The 17,095-nt window shown below is 50.6% G+C and overlaps 2 protein-coding genes across 2 annotated transcripts in view; both read left to right on the top strand.

The window, feature by feature from the left end:
* The window catches only part of SSBP3 (single stranded DNA binding protein 3), an 18,143-nt gene extending 4,248 nt beyond the window's left edge, over positions 1-13,895 (top strand). Inside the window, exons 2-14 of the mRNA XM_035900228.1 lie at positions 3,776-3,856; positions 4,583-4,642; positions 6,664-6,730; positions 6,838-6,914; positions 9,816-9,880; positions 9,989-10,037; positions 10,353-10,388; positions 10,594-10,648; positions 11,145-11,215; positions 11,755-11,833; positions 12,066-12,094; positions 12,277-12,378; positions 12,976-13,895. Of these exons, the coding sequence (XP_035756121.1) occupies positions 3,776-3,856; positions 4,583-4,642; positions 6,664-6,730; positions 6,838-6,914; positions 9,816-9,880; positions 9,989-10,037; positions 10,353-10,388; positions 10,594-10,648; positions 11,145-11,215; positions 11,755-11,833; positions 12,066-12,094; positions 12,277-12,378; positions 12,976-13,005 (801 nt within the window). The 3' untranslated portion in view covers positions 13,006-13,895. The remainder of the gene's footprint in view (positions 1-3,775; positions 3,857-4,582; positions 4,643-6,663; positions 6,731-6,837; positions 6,915-9,815; positions 9,881-9,988; positions 10,038-10,352; positions 10,389-10,593; positions 10,649-11,144; positions 11,216-11,754; positions 11,834-12,065; positions 12,095-12,276; positions 12,379-12,975) is intronic.
* The window catches only part of LOC104131491 (NADH-cytochrome b5 reductase-like), a 23,131-nt gene continuing 18,059 nt past the window's right edge, over positions 12,024-17,095 (top strand). The window contains exon 1 of the mRNA XM_035900225.1: positions 12,024-12,029. The gene's annotated coding sequence lies outside the window, so the exon portion shown is untranslated. The remainder of the gene's footprint in view (positions 12,030-17,095) is intronic.

Below are 17,095 nucleotides of genomic sequence, written 5' to 3'. Positions count from 1 at the left end.
CCCAGGCACGCCTTTAATTAATACCTATCTAATTTATTTTATTATTTTCTAATGTCCAAACCAGTAGGCAGGGGCAGGTATTTTAAAACACAAGATGCCTTCCCATTGCTAACTCTAAATTGTCGGTATCTTGTGGCAGCGATGCTTTGCCTTCTCATACCATCCTGCGTTGTTCTGCCACCCCCAGAAGTGCTTGAAAATGTTTTTAAATAGCAAAACTCCCCCATTAGCTGAAAGTATGTAGCCCATAAAACATGATCCATTTGTGGTGAATTACTCTGGAAACATAAATTGACACACGCAGAGCTATGATTGCTTGTGCCATTTTCCATCTTTAATATTTTACAAGAAGTTTGAGGAGTCGAGCTCATGAGAGATGGAGTGGGAATAACCTGATCGCCTGGAAACTCCCTTTAGAAAGCAGCAACAGCAGCAAACTTTGCTTGTCTGGTGGGCCAGATTGGGCTTTTAAAGTCCCCGTAGTGTAGGGGCGGGGGGGAATAAAGCAGAGAGGAGGTTGAGGCAACAAGAGCTGCCGGAAACAGTTTCCTCTAATGCCATTTTATCTGTTTGGGGTTGTTTGGGGTTTTTCTGAGACAGCTACAGGAAGGTAAAGAGTAGCCCCCCATGCAAGGCATCCAGTTTGGGGGGGAGGAAGAAAAAAAAGAGAACTCAAGAGATGATGGGGTTTCTTTGGTTGGGGAGAGTGCTGGTCTTGAGATGAGAGTGAATTAACTGCAGAGCAGGTCCTGCTTGCCCAGCAGAGCGGGATGGAGCTCTGCTGAGGGGATGCGGCGCTTGGGCATTTGGGATCTGGAGGGAGGTGGTGCGGAGGAAGCAGCAGGGCTGTGTGTGTGTTCAGCCTCCTCTTGTAACAGTGCTAGTTAATAACTGCTAAATGCACATTTTTTAAGAAAAAAGGGTTGTTCTGTTGGTCGGAGCCAACATGTCATCTCTGCAAAACACTTGTCTCAACCGCCGTGATCCATCGGGATCATCTGCCGCTTCCTCCACAGCGAGGGAAACCCATGCGAAAAAGCAACCGATCCGGCAGGCGTTCCCAGCCGAACGCAGGTCCCAGCCCTGAAACATCTGCAAATATTTACAGAGATAACAATATCCAGAGGGTCTGCGTTTCTGACAGAGCAGCGCGGCCGTGCTGCGGGGGCGCGGGAGGGGGCTGCGGCGGTTGCAGCCCAGAGCAAGCATTTCAGATGCTGTTGCTCGTTGCTGTTGTGAAAAAGAAGAAAAGAATGGGAAAAAAATAAAGTAAAAAGTCCCTTTCAGCTCTTCCCTGCCTGCCAAGAGTTTGCATGAGCTGGGCGTCTGCAGTCATGTTATCCAGAAGTCTCCACCAGGAGTGGTACCATGTGCGATAACACGACAGCAAGGATGCTGGTTGCTGGCCGGCAAAGTGTGGCACTGAGCCTGGAGCATCCCAGGGAGCAGCCTTGGGGTGGCAGGGCAGGACCATGCTCCAGGGGAAGCATTTCAGCAGCACAAACAACTGATGCTGGCCGGGTCAGATTGCCATGGGGGAATTTTCTCCAGTGAAAATGCCACTGTGTCTCTTATAGATGCTTTTCCTACGATAACGAAACGCTGCTTGCTCTGAAGACTTTAAATGCAGCCTCAAAGCCTTACCCCTGGGCCCAGCCAGGGTGCATGTAGGTGGCCATATCCCCCATGCATTTGATACCTGTAAACCCCATGCCCTTACATGCTGGGGGATATGAGAGGGAGCACATCAGGGGTGGGTTTAATCAGGGGTTTAATAACTTGAGGATGGGGTCTGCGTGCCTGTACAGTCAGTACCTGGGTAATAACGACTTCTTCCTTGTGGCACAGCAAGGCAGGTGTTGTGGAGGACCTGTTGGCTCTTGCGCTGATGGGACTTGAGGGTTGGCCTCCGCGAGTCCTGGTTTGTCCTTTCTACTTGGTTTCATCCCTCGTTCACCTTTGCCAACCTTCCCTACCCCAAATCCTGCAGCGGTGATATGGCCAGACCTCGTTGAGGGGTGTCGTCCTCCATGAACCGGTGGTGGGAGGTAGCTGATGCCCCTGGTGCTGTTTGCATTCATACAGACAGAGTTAGCCACCTCAGAAGCAAAAATATGTCAAGTTTTGTGCATGGAGATGACTTCTGCTAAAGGTGGTTGATGCTACAGTTGAACCACAGAGGCTTGTCTTCTCCACTGTGGTGGGACATGGATGGAGAAGGCAGTTGCATTGGCACCGGGAGGGTTGTCCTGAGATACTGTGACCTCTTCCAGCCAAGGTTCGCTGGGCAGGAGGTGCAGGGGCTGGTTGCCTTTGGCTCCTGGAGAATAAACGGTGGTGTAAATGGTTGGACTTTATTTCCCTGGGCACAGCGGCTGGAGCGGGGAGGCTGGTAGGAGGCTGTTGGTTTAAATCCGCTTGGCTCCATCTCGCCGATGAACCGTTCAAATAAAAAAAAAAAAAAAAAAAAGAGGAAAAAAACCCACCCTCTTACTTTATTTACATTGCACTCAAGTTTCCGCTGTACAAAAGATTTGCAGGTGCAAATATGTCCTGCCTTCATTAACTTCCCCTCCCTTTTTAATTTATGTGATTTCAATTTTCCTTCCCTGTACTGTTAATTAGGGGACCCTCTAATCAGTACCATTATCACAGTGGTATTCATGTTTAGGAAAGCTGCTAAACAAATGCTTGCAAAATTGCTAAATGGCTAATTAATGTCTGTTAATTAAGAAAATTGCTCATGGTAACAAACCATGCCATTGCTGGCAGCAGCTAGAAGGCGAACACTTGTTGAAATTAGTAACGAGGCAGGTAGAGAACATCTGCTCCGGCGCTGGTCCTGGAGCCTGCCGTCGCTTCCCATCACCTACTGACAAAGCTCGTTTGCTTTCTCTACCAATTATACCTCCTTTGACTCAAAAAACACTTTTTTTTTTCCTTACATTAACACGCACCGGTATATTCTTGCACTGAGCTCGCGGTTTTTCCAAGCAAATTTTCATTTTGTGCTTTTAAGGGAAATTTAAAAAAAAAAAAAAAGTGGGCGTTCAAGCCCAAAATGTCAGCAGCTGCTGCATTGCAGCCTTAAACCTGCACCAACTAATCTCTCCTTTTTTCCCCTAGACATCCTTTCTTTGCTCGCAAGCCATTTTACTCGCATCCTTAGGGAATCCACCTCGAGGAAAGATGTTGCATCCGTACACTCTGGCGATGCAGCCCCGGTTGTGCCGGCCAAATGCTGCCCAGGCGTGAGCTGGGACGTGCTCCTCGTCCTCTGCACTCGCTCCAGCACCTCCAGTGAACCATGGTCAAAATAAAAAAAACCCAGAGGTGTTTCCAACCTTTGGGATGAGAGAGGAAAAAATTCTTTTTTTTTTTGGTTCAGGGGTGTTTTTTTTATTTCCCCCAACCGCTCTGGTCCTCTCCTGCATATTTTTTCTTCCTTGTTGCACACCCTTGCAAAGTGTTTCCCTGTGTGTTTATCATTGCAGACTTTGTTGAACTACCAGACCATTTATCGTCAATGTGGCTGCTGTATTTTGACAGATGTTCTGATTTTTAATTTTTTTTTTTGCATATATCATTATTCATTGTTCAGCTACAAATGAATAGAAACTCAATTAAAAAGAGGAGAAAAAAAAAAAGAAAAAAAAATTTACAACGGGAGAACTGACTCCCCAACAAAACAGGTCCACCCGTCAATCCTTTTTTTAGCTCTTTCTGCGCTTTCATGTGCTAATCTATAACCTCCTTCTACTGTCTGACCTCACAGGGACCGCCTGGGTCACAGCCCTCGCCACACGCACAGCCTCCACCCCACAATCCTAACAGCATGATGGGACCCCACAGTCAGGTAAAGACACTAGCGATGGGTAGGGCTGTGAACCGGGACGTGCGCTCGATTTGCTTTTTCTTTTTTTTTTTTCCCCCTCTATAAGCATGCTGGGCAGCGGGTACCCGCTCCCCCGGGGAGCATCCCCCCGGGCACCCCAGCTCTGAAGCGAAATACTGTTTTTTTCCCATTTTTTTTCTTTTTTTTTTGGATGTGCAGTTGTCAATGGACTAAGAAGTCAATCGTGGGTATCAGACTTATTTTACCTTCCCAAGGTAGCCTGAGAAATTTAACTTGATGTGGGTTTTTAAGCTTCTGTTAGTAGCAGCAGTTGTAAAAAAAGTAACTTTAAGTCTTTCTTCTTTTTTTTTCAGTACTTAGCATTGGGGGTTTTTTTTGTGTGTGCGTGTCTGTATGTGCTTATTTGCCACTTTTTTTAATATATCTCTATGTATTTAAACTTGAACAGTATCTAACACTCAGGGTTTCCCATGCACTAAATTTAACAGCCTCACCTAGTACTGCTGATGTCATACGCTCTTGAACAGTAAATCTACAGAGAAAATGTTAAAAAAATGGACTCCGGACTCCTTTTTTTTTTTTTTTTCTTTTGAAACTTAACTTTTTTAAAAAGGATGTCTCCAGAAAAACAAAACCAAAAACAGTGTGTACAGTCTAACCGGCGTGCGTGGGGAGCGTGCTGCCTCCCCGCAGCTCGGCCCTGACCTCCCTTTTGTGTCCCCGCAGCCGTTCATGTCGCCGCGCTACGCCGGAGGTCCCCGGCCCCCCATCAGGATGGGCAACCAGGTACTGCGCTCCCGGGCTCCGCACCGGCATGTCTCCTGGGGATGGCTTTTATGTGGGGAGGGGGACGAGGACCAGGTGTCCTGCAGGTGCTCCTTGGGTTTGGATGGGAGGCCTCGCCTCCCTTGGGCATCCTCCAGTTTCATGGTGCTGGAGCATCAAGTGTCACACAACCATGTTATTTTAATTTCTTTTTTGAGGTTTGGGCATATCCAGGGTGCAAACGGCAGTGGGGCATGTGCCACTTTTTTATATGTGGTGTTTGCAGCACAGCTGTGCCGTGCCGCAGGCTCGCTGCCCGGCTGGATTTTCCCTGCAATCACAGAAAATTAAAGCGATGGAGATAATCCTGCTGCTGGGTTGACCAAGCGCTTAGATCAGCGGTGGGGTCAAGCAGGGCAGGTCACTGCTGAATTTTTTGGGTTGGGTTTATCCTCTTATCCCAGCTTAAACAAGGGCAGTTTGTTTCTGGCCTTACGGACGGAGGCTTCCACCCCACGCGTTGCCTGAACGCGTGGCCTTTGGTTGAGGAATTCATCTCGTTCCCAACGATGCCGTGCGCATCCATAGGGTAATGACTGAACCAGGGGTTGCTTGTCATTAAAGGAAAACTAAAGGAAACCTATAATTCCTTTGAGTAGCAAAGGTGACTGTGCACAAATTGTCTTGGGAGCTTGTTTTTTGGGTACCAATATTATTTTTAAGTAGCTCTTATTAGCAGAAAGAGCAGAAAAGTCAGGAAATAGGATGTAGCAGCTTGCTTCGTGTTTGTGCTTGCTGGATCTGAGGCTTGAATTGCTGGAACTTGCAAAACGATGGTGAGGCAGCTGCGGGGCTGGAAGAGCCTCCCAGCCACTGGTGGCTGGTTTAGTGAGGTATTGATTAACAGAACCTTCTCATGGGACAGTTTTAATGAGCCCCATCCTGCTGTGGTCCCCAGGCTGGTCCCGAGTGCCGCTGGAGGTAAGCACGGTGAGCTGGGGCAGGCAGGAGAGGCAGGGGACCAGCTTGGGGTGGCTGCTGTTCCAAAGGGGTCGAGCATTCAGGACCCACTCCTAAAGTTAATTAGAAAGATTTAATTTTTTTCCCCCAAACACCACGTGTAGAACACAGGTTTGTACCTACCGAGAACACGGCGAGGTTATGGTCACACCCAGAGGGACAGGACGAATAAATAGGCAGGCGGGAAGGGCAGGCAGCAGAAGTGTAAATATCCATCGCTACAACCTGCCTGGTCTATCTTCCTCCTGCTGCCAGCTTCCAAGCTGCAAAAAAATTCGGACTGGGCAGGTTCTGCCTCAGCGCGGCCGTGCACACCCGGTGCCTATGCTGTGCTCTAGCAGTGGGATCCGTCTGTGTCAGTGTTCAAATAAAAGCCAGCGCTGTAGCAAAACTGTTTACAGTTTGCTTCCCCCAGGCAGATGGTATCTGCATTTTTCTCCCCCTTTATCTGTTCGGAGCAGCCTTTGAACTTTAAATAGCCACAGTTGCCTGAGCAGAGCGGGGTTTGGGGAGGGGGGAGCATCCGCCTTCCCCTCCTGCCTGTGTGGAGATGGGTCTGAACGCTGGTCTGCTGCAGATGGAGCATCTCCCCGTCGGCAGCCGACAAATCGCTGCAACCTGTACGGCTTGGCCCTGGCTCTATGTTGGTATCGGCGAGCTGCGCTGCCCACCTCTGTTCCCTGCTGGCTTTAACGCCTCTGCCCTGTGCAGCCCGGGCTTTCCTCCACTCCCCCAAAATACAGCAGCCTGATGGCATGCGGGCTGTGGGGAGAGAAGTAAACGCTGGCGCCTTGTTTGGTTTTTAGAGGTTATTTGCAAAAGGAAAGGGGAGGCAAACGCCTGGAGGCTGTAGGAGGATGCTCAGGATGCGGGATGCAGCGGGATCCGGGAAGCTTGGGGGTGGTGCATCCCGGGGAGCACACCAAGGAGCCTCTTGAAAAGCCTCAACCCAAATCTGTCTCTCTAGGCTGTGTTTTAGCAATTAATTATTTTTTTTAATCTCCGTCCCCTTGTTTTCACAGCCCCCAGGCGCTGTTCCCGGTACACAGCCGTTGCTGCCCAATTCGATGGATCCCACGCGACAGCAAGGTAAACCCAGCGGAGGAAGGTTGAACATTAATGTTTCTTGTTAGCCATTAATCTGGGGCCCAAAGTGGCTGCTGTGCCATGTAACGCCCCTGCTTTCCTCCCAACAGGGCACCCTAACATGGGCGGCCCCATGCAAAGGATGAATCCTCCGCGAGGGATGGGCCCCATGGGTCCCGGTCCACAGGTAAGCCCCACGCCAAAGAGCATCTTACAGCTTGGCAAACGCCACGTACCATCGAAACAACCTCCTGGGGCTCAAAAACACTGGGAGTTCCCCCCCTCACACACCCTGTACCCCCATTAGTGTTAATGCTTTTTACATTAGTCTTGCATCTGGAAATCCCTCCTTTTAACATGAGTGAGGTCTTCAGAGCTCATTAAGGGTATTGCAACCTCCCTCCTGCCCTTCCGTCAAAGGGGATGGCACTTAGTGCCGCGCTGGAGCGGCCTTTGAGTGCATTACACTGCCTTCCTGGGAAATAGTTACGACCCTAACGGCAGGAAAGGGAAAGGGGAGGCTCGCATTAAAAATAAATAAATAAAAAGAAATGGCAAAGATCCCTTTAGCAGGGGAATAAGGCTTTCCTCTGCGAGGTTCCCATCCGCTTGCCCTTCCTGCTGCCTGCTTGAGCTTCTAGTTCAGGAGAGGGGAGCAAACTCGTGAAATTAAGCGGATCTGGGTTAATATATGCTGTCTTCCCATTGATTCACTTTATGGAGTGGCTTGTTGTTGACTCACTCCTGTTTGTTCCTTCTACGAGACTTCAAAACCAGATTATCATATTTTGGTTGGAGGTTTATCCTCTCTGCATCGTCGCCTACATCGAGTTTGTAGCGCGAGGATCAGAGTCTGTCAAGAGACGAGCGGGTGCGCTGGAGTTTTGTTTTGTTTTTCCCCCGGAGACTGTTGAGATAAGCGAATATTGTGTAAAGAGGGAGTTGTGTCATCTCTTTTTAACACCAGCCTGAGGATGCTGCTCAAGGATGCCCGGCCGTCTCCACAAGCACCCAGATCCATCCTAGGGCACGGGATAAAAAACCCACACGAGCGTCGTTTCACAGACAGACCCTCCAATAGCCAAGCCAGGGATGCTTTGAGTGCTGCTGCTCTGCTTAAAATCCTCCTTTCCTGGAGGATTGCACACAAAAAAAAAAATGGCATTTGTTAGCGTGGCCTGCGCCAAGGAGAGCGGCGGCGGTTTGCCTGGGGGAGGCTGCTCGCTTCCCACTTGCAAGGCTCGCCGCGAAACTTGGAAGCCGCAAGCGCGCGTTCAGCACCGCGTGGGATGGCGGCAGCGCTGGGAGCCGGCAGGAGTTGTGAAATGTTCAGGGCTTTATTTTTGACTCTGCCGTTCCCTGTGTACGTACATTAGGGAGAGGCTTTTTAAAAGGCAGCCTTCCCCTGGGGAAGTGCTGGGCTTCCCAATCTGGCACCCACAGGGTGCTGCCTCCCCGCAGCCATCCAGGAACGAGCACAGGCAACTGCCAAAAATACCGAACCAAACCCGGCAGCCCCTCACACCTTGTGTGCCCAGGAATTTATTGCTTTAAGCTTTGCATCAGGACCTTCCCAAATACTCCTTAAATGACTCCAAAGGGCTGCGGAGCATCCAGCCAGGACTTCCCGGCATCCTGACAACAGCTACTTATTACGCACCGACAATGAATCATCCCATACAGCTGATCGCTGCTGCCTTTTTCCCTTTAATAGTCGCGGCCTTAGCTCTGCAGAAGCCAGGATTAGGTTTGCCGGTGCCCCCGTGAAGAGTGTTTGTAGCTCGCTCGCTAGGTTTTGGCGGTGTCTTGCCAGAGCCCGGCATCCAGGTCGCTCGGCACAGCTGCGTTCCCTCCCCACCCTCCCTGAGCATCTTTCAGATGGCTTCGTTTTCCAGCCTTTCAGCTCCAATTAAAAACGCTGAGCTTTTTTTTTTTTTTTTTAAACAAGGGGTTTGATGCTGCTATTCAGTGTAAATGGCTGGAATTTCAATCAATTAAGGACTTGCTGGTAATTTGTTTGGGGAAAACCCTTTTCTGCCTCTTCAAAACAAACTTTGGCGATGCCCTCAGCAGAGCACTGTGCTCCAGTACATCCATAAATCCAGGGAAAAATTGACAGCACTGAACTATTGCACTTAAAATCCAGCTTCAAGCACTCCGAGGGGCTGCGAAATAAGAAGCGGCCAGCCATCCCCCCTCCTGCCCTTGCAATTTTTTTCTGTAAATAGCAGAAATACAGCCCAAAAAGATGCATCACCGGGGGGAGGTGGGAGGGGAGGAGCGGCAGCGCGACCTAAATCCGGCTGCACGTCACCCGGAGGGCACAGGGAGCAAAGCACAGACCGAATGGAGCGTGGCATTCAGGGGATTCCTCTTCCTTTGCTGCCTTGGGCTTGGCTTTGTACTAGAGCTGGTTTTAGGAGATGAGGGACACAGATCTGAGGCTCTGGGTCCCAGCTGGAGGCTAAGCTGGGGTGGAATAAGCCAGGAGAAGAGCCCCAAGGGGCTGACTGCCCTGTCCCGCTACCCGCAGCTGCAGACCCACTCTGGGGGATGTAGCAGACAGCTGGGAAGCAACGGGAAAACAAGCCTGGCTTGGTTTTCCCTACTCCAGCCCTCATCCTGGGAGCAGGGGATGCTGATCTCGGGGGGAGCTCGCGCAGCCTTTTCCCGACCTCACGCTGCAGCAGTAACCTTCCAAGCGACGCCACTTTCCTCCTCCTGCCCATGTTTTCTCCTGCACAAAAAGACAAACCCAAAAGGCTGTTGTTGGCACTTGGGGGCTGCGGGCAGATTTGTCTCCTGGAGCTGGGAGGGGGCTGTTTTCCCTCCACCAGCATGGCATCAGAGACCAGGGAGGACTTTGGGGCTCAGCCTGGCTCCCTTCCGTACTCAGCTGCCTGGGTTTTTTTATAAACACAATTGCTAATTGCCTCTATGTTCATCATCATCTAATATTTTTGGTTTAATGCTCATTTTAGCAAACTAATCCTCTTGATTCTTTGTTTGTTGAGGTTTTTTCCACTTGTCTTGTCTCCTCTGTTTTCCCTTCCCGGTACGGTAGACTGACCCTTGGTTATCGTTGCAGAACTACGGCAGTGGCATGAGACCTCCACCCAATTCCCTAGGTCCCGGCATGCCTGGAATTAACATGTAAGGCAAACCCCATGCTGGGGATGTTTGGCTGCCAGCTCGGGCTTTGCGGGACTGTACAGATAAAAACACACCTTTTTTTTTTTTCCTGTTTAATTTTGACCCCAGGGGTCCGGGAGCCGGCAGACCGTGGCCGAACCCCAGCAGTGCTAACTCAGTGAGTATCCCACGGTCCCTGAAGCAAGAGCGGGGCTGGGTGGGGATCATCCCGCAAATGAGGCAATTCCCCATTAGCTGACTCCTGCTAACGAGAGGGGGTTCCCCAGCCTCTTGTTTAGGTGCTGCATCTGAAGCCGGAGCCCTGCTGCTCTCCCTGCGGCGGGGTACAGCCGTGGGGGCTGGTGGGCCCTGGGACCCTGATCCTGGCTGGGTTGGGGGGGCAGGGGGGACTCTCAGCTGTGCCCTGCTGGGGACCAGCCCAGGGGAGCCTCCACGTACCCTGCAGCTGAACCTGGATCTCTTCTCTCTATAGATCCCATACTCTTCTTCATCGCCTGGTACATACGTGGTGAGTATGCTCCATCTGTCCATCCTGTTGTTGGGGTGCAGAGATGTTATGGCTCAGGGAGCTCCTGTGGTTTGGCAGGGAGTCGGTGCCATGGGGAAAGCCAGGCTGGGTTTGGGGGTGCCAGGTCCAGCACCGCATTTGAAAACGCGGGGAGGTGGGCGATGCTCGTGTTTGCGTGGCTGACCCCCACTTTGTCTCTCCGCAGGGTCCGCCTGGCGGCGGCGGTCCTCCAGGGACACCCATCATGCCCAGTCCCGCAGGTATGAGCCCCCTGAGACCCCCCCATCTCCGGGGCCAGCCCTCCCAGGCTCCTGCCCCTTCCCCTGCCAGCAGACCCCCATCCCTGGGGCTGCACCACCAAGCACAGGCAACTCCTGCCCAACCAGTGATAACCAATTTATGCAGCTTTTGCCTTTCCGGGGAGCAAGCGGTGGGATGGCATTTGGGGATGTTCCTATATCCCCCGACAGATTTGGATGCTGCGGGGCTCGGGGAGGTGGGGAGGTGAGGAGCACTACATGGCAGGGAATTGCCTCCCCGCACTTCCCATCCAGGAGTTGAATTCTTTTTCACAGTTGAATTTCTGTGATTAAAAACTTTGTGGATCTTCATTAAATACAAATTAGCCAGAAAATGGTGGTACTTAGAGGGAATTTTAGGTGATAAAATACAAAAGAATGAGTTCAAGTGGCATGAGTTTGTTTTAATTAAGAAATGAATTAATCACCCGACTTATTGGGCTTCACTGTTCCACAGATTCAACAAATTCAAGTGACAACATCTACACAATGATTAATCCAGTACCGCCCGCAGGCAGTCGATCGAATGTAAGTCTGCTTTCTAATAATTTACATATCAGATACCATAACAAATCATAATTAACTTCATCAGTTGAGAGTAAAGCAGTTTAATTGATTTCAGACATTTGTTACAAAACAGAAATAAACCAAACCATCAAAAAGCGATTAACTCTTCAGTGACTTTGTTAATTTTTTATGCTTATTAAGAGAGTGGCGGTCCTGCTGCTCTGGCTGAGGTGGTGGCAGCTGCGTGCCCAGCGAGATGCTGTGTTTTGCAGGATATGGGCCGACTTAAATCTCGTTAAATGCTGGTTGGAGGGAGCCCTCTGTGCTGCCATGGGTCTGGGTCTGCCCACACCCATCCGGCCAAATTTTATAGGTGAACCCACAGGACCACGAGCCCCGCGACGTGCCCCACAGCCTTAGGGCTGGATGCATCCCTCCTCTCCCCCTGCTCCGGAGGGATGGCTGGGGAGCGGATGGTCCCCAGGAGCTGCCAGGGCCATGGCAGACATGCAGGTTGGTTTTGTGGCTGATTTTGGTTTTGTTGCCTTTTTTTTCCACAGTTCCCGATGGGCCCCGGCTCTGACGGCCCCATGGGCGGCATGGGCGGCATGGAGCCCCATCACATGAACGGATCATTAGGTGAGTACCTGCACGGGGGGCTGCAGCTTGGGGAGCTCCCTGGGGACGCTGGCAGAGCTTCCCAGTGCCTGCTCCCGTCCTGGGGTAAGCCCCCAAGTCAGACCAGTGCTCAAAGCAGAGCCTTTGGCTGGAGATCAGAAGCAGGGTCTGGGGGGGAACAGGGCAGGGGGGCATGGGGGCCATGCCTGCATGCTCAGTAAGGCTCTTCTCCTTTTGTGTCCCCCCTGTGCAGGGTCAGGAGACATAGATGGACTTCCAAAAGTAAGTGAGTTGCAGAGCGGGTGTGTGGGCCCCCCCTTCTCGGCACTGGGGTGCTGGTGTGACCCCAATGGATGGGGACATGTCGAGGGGATGTGACTGGGGCAGGCGGGGCTGTGTTCTGCCCCCATGGTGTTTTTGTGGGGGTGCAGGGACCTCATCGCCTCCCCCCTCATCTCCTGCAGAATTCTCCAAACAACATAAGTGGCATTAGCAATCCCCCGGGCACTCCAAGAGACGACGGGGAGCTGGGAGGCAACTTTCTCCATTCCTTCCAAAATGACAATGTGAGTGAGTGCCTCCCTGGGGACAGGGAGACGGTCCCTAGGGCGTCCCGGCACAGGGGCGGGTGGGCATGGCGGTGGGTGCCTTTTGGGCCTGGGTTGTGCTGTGTGTGAGCTGCTCCAGGACAGAAAGTGGGGAGGAAAGAATATGCTGGTGGGTGCAAGCTTGGGTCCTTGGCGGGACAGGGGTGTACTGAGGGAGGGGAGAGGATCCCGCGGGATGGAGAGGTTCCCACGGGATGGAGAGGAGCTGGCACGGATGCAGCCAGCTGTGCTGGCCTCGGTGATTCAAGGCGCTGTGGGTGGCTGCAGACGTCCCTCCTCTTCCGCTATTAGCAGCATATACGCGCGTGCATGTTAATTATTTGTTTTAAATTGCATCTCACCCCATACTGTTCTGCTGATTTTCTCCCTGGAAAAGCAAGTTACAGAGCAGATTACGCCCTGATAAATTCGAGTCTCCAGCGTATCCTCTCCTCCTGATTTATTAGATCCAATTAGGTTGCTGTATAGCTGTCATCAGCCTCCTTTTGCATCCCCCTCTGGTGTCTGGGGGTCTGGCCCACCTGGTTTCTCACCCTGGCTCTGTCTCTCTTCCAGTATTCCCCCAGCATGACGATGAGTGTGTGATTTCCCTCCCCCTCCTCCTCTCCAGGATCAAGAGAGTCAGCTGCCGTTCGGAGGATCTCAACGAATTATGCAAGAAGAAGAAGAAGCTAGGTGTATGGGCAGGGAGACGCGTGGCGGGGGCCAAAACCCCAGGTTTAGTTTCATGCAATAAAAAGGCTGAACTTTTTATTCCATAAAACATGAAGGACAAAACTTAAAATATTTCAAGACATGACAAGACCCTTCTTTGTGCGGAAGGGTTTATATATGTACATGACACTTCTTTTTGGAAACAAACGGAAGCCTCTAGCACCCAACTCCGATCTCTTTGCTTTGTTCTTTTAAATAAAGACAGAAACCGAACCTGTTGTATGTTTGTGCCGTGCGACACCAGGAAGCTAGTCTAGATATGAAATCTCATGTTGTCTCTGTTGTAGTCATTTTTTTAAATAAACTGGACAGTTTACAATGGTGGTTTTCGTTCGGAAGGCCTGTTTTTTTTGGTTTTGGGTTTTTTTTTTTCCCTTCTATTTTTGGGGGTTTTTTTGGTTCGTTTGCAGCACAACGCTTCCTCCTCCAGTTAACAAGATCTGCTTTGGGGAAGAGACTCCACCACCTCGTTATAAACTTGTTAACGCAGGTGACCCCTTCTAGGATCACATCCTCGAATGAATCGTGATCTTGCTCTCTGTGACTGTGGCATGCACTGTGTTAGTCTTTCCCCCCCTCTCTGAGTACAAGAAGAAATCTCTGTCCCTCCCTTCCCCAGAGTCCTTCAGCTGGTTCACTGCAAAAATTGATTTTTTAATTTTTTTATTTTTTTTTAATCCACCGAAAGGAAGGGTTAATCTGACCTGGGACTTTGAAACTGTGATCTCCAGCTAACTTTGGGGTTTTTAGGGGGTTTTATTTGCTTTGGGGGTACTTGGGGGTGGGGTGGGGTGGGGTGTCTTTTCTTTAGAGATGTGCTCTTGTCAGGGTTTCACTTATCTATGATTTGGAACTGGATGGAGATATTTTTTAAGGATTTCTTGTTGTTAAAATGTAACCTTGCTATTCTGTAGGCTCGCTCTGTAATAAGAAAATAAAAATTAATGGCAAGCATCGAAGGCCCTTCCTTCTGGCAGGAGAGGAAGGGACGAGCCAAGGCGGTGGGTTGGGATCTCTGTACATGACACTACCCTGTAGTTTGGTCTTTGTTTTTCTCCAGCTCCCATTTCTGCTCCATGTATATCATATTCTGTAAAATATTCTCTCCCTTGGATTTGACCTTTGTGCGGATTATTGAAAGCATTGTATCTTGTTTCAGTGTTTTTTCTTACCTTGTAGTCTGGTTCGAAAATTACCGAGAGGGGGAAAAAAAAAGTAATTATTATACATTGTAGTTTGTGTACGATATTTGTTGATAATGTTTTATTAAAGGGATGTCTTTTTTCCGCACCCCTTCATTGAAATGTTTTTGGGGAACATTTGGCTTGTTTTTATTACTCTGACTGCAAGACATGAGATGACAAAACTTTTTTTTTTTAGTGTGTAATACAATTTTTTTTTTAAATGTTTGCCTTCTTTTTCCTAGGCATTTTAATTGTGCTTTACATTCAGGTTAATATTTTCCAAGTAATGCTGAGAAATAACTGAATGCAGATTTGGTGTATCGCAAATATACTCGGGGGGTTCCCTGAGGGGTCTACTTTTTTTCCTTTTCCAATTTCCATCTTGGGGTTTTTTCCCTTTTTTTTATTTTTTTTTTTTTCCCGTTCTGACATGAGGAAATGAAAGGACCGGTTTTAATGTATTTTAAAATGAATAGCTAAATTATTGTCTTCATTGGTATGGGATGGTTTTTTGAATGGAATGGTTCTCCCCCCTTCTCCCCCCTCCCCATGCTGTAATAAATATCAACATAAACATTTGATTTCGGTGCTCTGCAGTTTGTTCCTGGTGTTTGCTGCCAGACCTGAGGGCTGGGGGCGGGGATTTTTTTTGACTCGTATTTATCGAGGACCAAACCCTGACTTTGGGATGCAGAAGCAGAATCAATGCAGAGCTGCAAGGTGGACGGTGTTGGGGGTATATGGCTGAGGCTGGGAAGGTGGACGGGGATTCAGTTGTGGTGCAGGACCTGGGAGGGCTGGGAGAGGTTTGGTTTAACGATGCTCACTTGTTTTATGTTGTTTGTTTGGCAGGGGTTTTTTTAGGCATTTTGAGAATTCAGCTTTTAGCCTAGGAAGATGGTCATTCTTAACCTGCACAGAGCTGAGGATGTGCTGTGCAGGACCCTCATGCTCCCTGCACCCAGCCTGCCTGGCTGCAGGTGGAGGGGGGCTTTCTGGGGCTAAAAATGGGGGGGAGGAAGGGGGGAGAGGTGTGTGCACCCTGTCCCCCAGGGTTTCCCTATTGGCCAGAGGAGCTGAGATGCCGGCATGGTGATGGAGGATGGCAATCCCATGCAGGAGGTTACCCATGAGGGATGACCCCGGGAGAGGAGCTGGGTCTTGTTACCTCCTGTTGCTGGAGTCCTGCACTGCTGGGAGGAGGTAAGCAAGGGAGGGGAAGGGGTGCAAGTGTCACCTACAAAAATACATATACGCACATGTACAGGCTTGCAATGGGGGTCTGCTGACCCCTCCTTGGGCAAGGGCTGGCTGCAGTGCAGGGTGGGTGTGTGCACCAGTGCAGGATCTAACTTGGCTCCAGGCTCTGAGCTGGCTGCTGGAGGTGGAGAAACCTGGGAGAGGCTGACCTGGTTCCCCGGCAGGCAGCATTAAATGCTGCTGCAGCACTTGAGGAAATACTGGGGGTTTTTAGGTCTTTAGATGGTTGGTTGCAAGTGCTGGGTGCCTGAAACACTCCCAGGAGCTGCTGTCTGAGCATTGTTCTCTGCCTTTGACTAGTTCAGGCAGGACAGAGCTGGCAGTGATTGTGCAGCCTCTCTCCCACCTTGAGGGAACGTTCAAGCATGGGCTGTGGGCTTGGGGGGCTGCAAGCCATCCTGGAGCTCTGCCAGTCCTGGGGGACTCTCCCACCCAGCACCCACAGCCGTGTCACTGCGGCACTTCCAGCCATGCAGCCACGGATGCTCCTCAAGCAGAGGAGCGAGAGGCAATGCATTGGATGTCTGCTGGGTTTGGGAACCACCCAGAAAAATCATCGTGCCTGCAGAGCCATTAGCATGTAATTAATGGTGGGTCTGAGGAGCAGTGTGTGTTCACACCCTTTGCTACCTGTGCAGGTTTGCCTCTGGGTTAACGCCACAGATGTCCTTGAGCAGGGCCCACAGCCATGGCCCACCGTGGTTTTTGGTCCAGGCAATCACTTCCCTCTGTGCTTTGTAGAAAGTAGCATGCAAGACTTGCCCATCATTTGGAAATGTGACCCCCAAGGGTAATTAGTTGACACTGATGAGGACCTCCTGCCTCCCTGGGGCCATCCCTGGCCACGCTGCCCAGCCAGGCACGGCTCAGCTGCCCAGAGCAAGCGGGCACATCGCTGCCTGCTGCGTTCATTGTGGGGCTTAGGAAAGCCCTTCCCCTTGGTTCTTACTGGGTTACAGGCTAATTTTATTAAACAGCGCCATGAGAAACTGCCAAATTCCCTCCTCTAAATGTCTCCTGAGCCCAACCTTAGGGATAATTGTCTGCCACATTAGTTTTCATTAAATTAAATGCAGGAGGAGGATCTGAACAACCAGGGGCTCTGGTTTGAGCTGTGCGTACTTGCTGGCATGATGAGTGCAGCCCATGGAGTCGGATTTTGCACTGGAGCAGTTCAGGGGGAGGTAGTGCAGAGTGGTGGAGCCAGGAGAGCACACCATGCATCATCCCCACAGCAGGCTGGGGGCCAGATCCTGCACTAGGGGCTGCAGAGCTCTCCTCCGGGCAACCAAGCACTGCCAGGTCTTCATCTCCGACTTCAGCCGCCCTGTTCTCGCATGTTCTGCTTCCCCCGGCTGCCGTTCATTAAAAGTTAATGCCTGGTTCTTGGTCCATGCTGAGGTAATGCCATTCATCTGCTGACAAGCTTTTATAATTTATTGATGCCAACCCAGATGTGCCTCTGTGACCCATTGTCCTGCTCTCAGCCCCACCTCCCTCAGCCACCCTTCTACCAC

This window comes from Egretta garzetta, unplaced genomic scaffold, assembly GCF_000687185.1.
Source record: "Egretta garzetta isolate BGI_Z169 unplaced genomic scaffold, ASM68718v1 scaffold768, whole genome shotgun sequence".
Lineage (NCBI taxonomy): Eukaryota > Metazoa > Chordata > Aves > Pelecaniformes > Ardeidae > Egretta > Egretta garzetta.
This window is presented reverse-complemented; position numbering and strand designations above follow the sequence as displayed.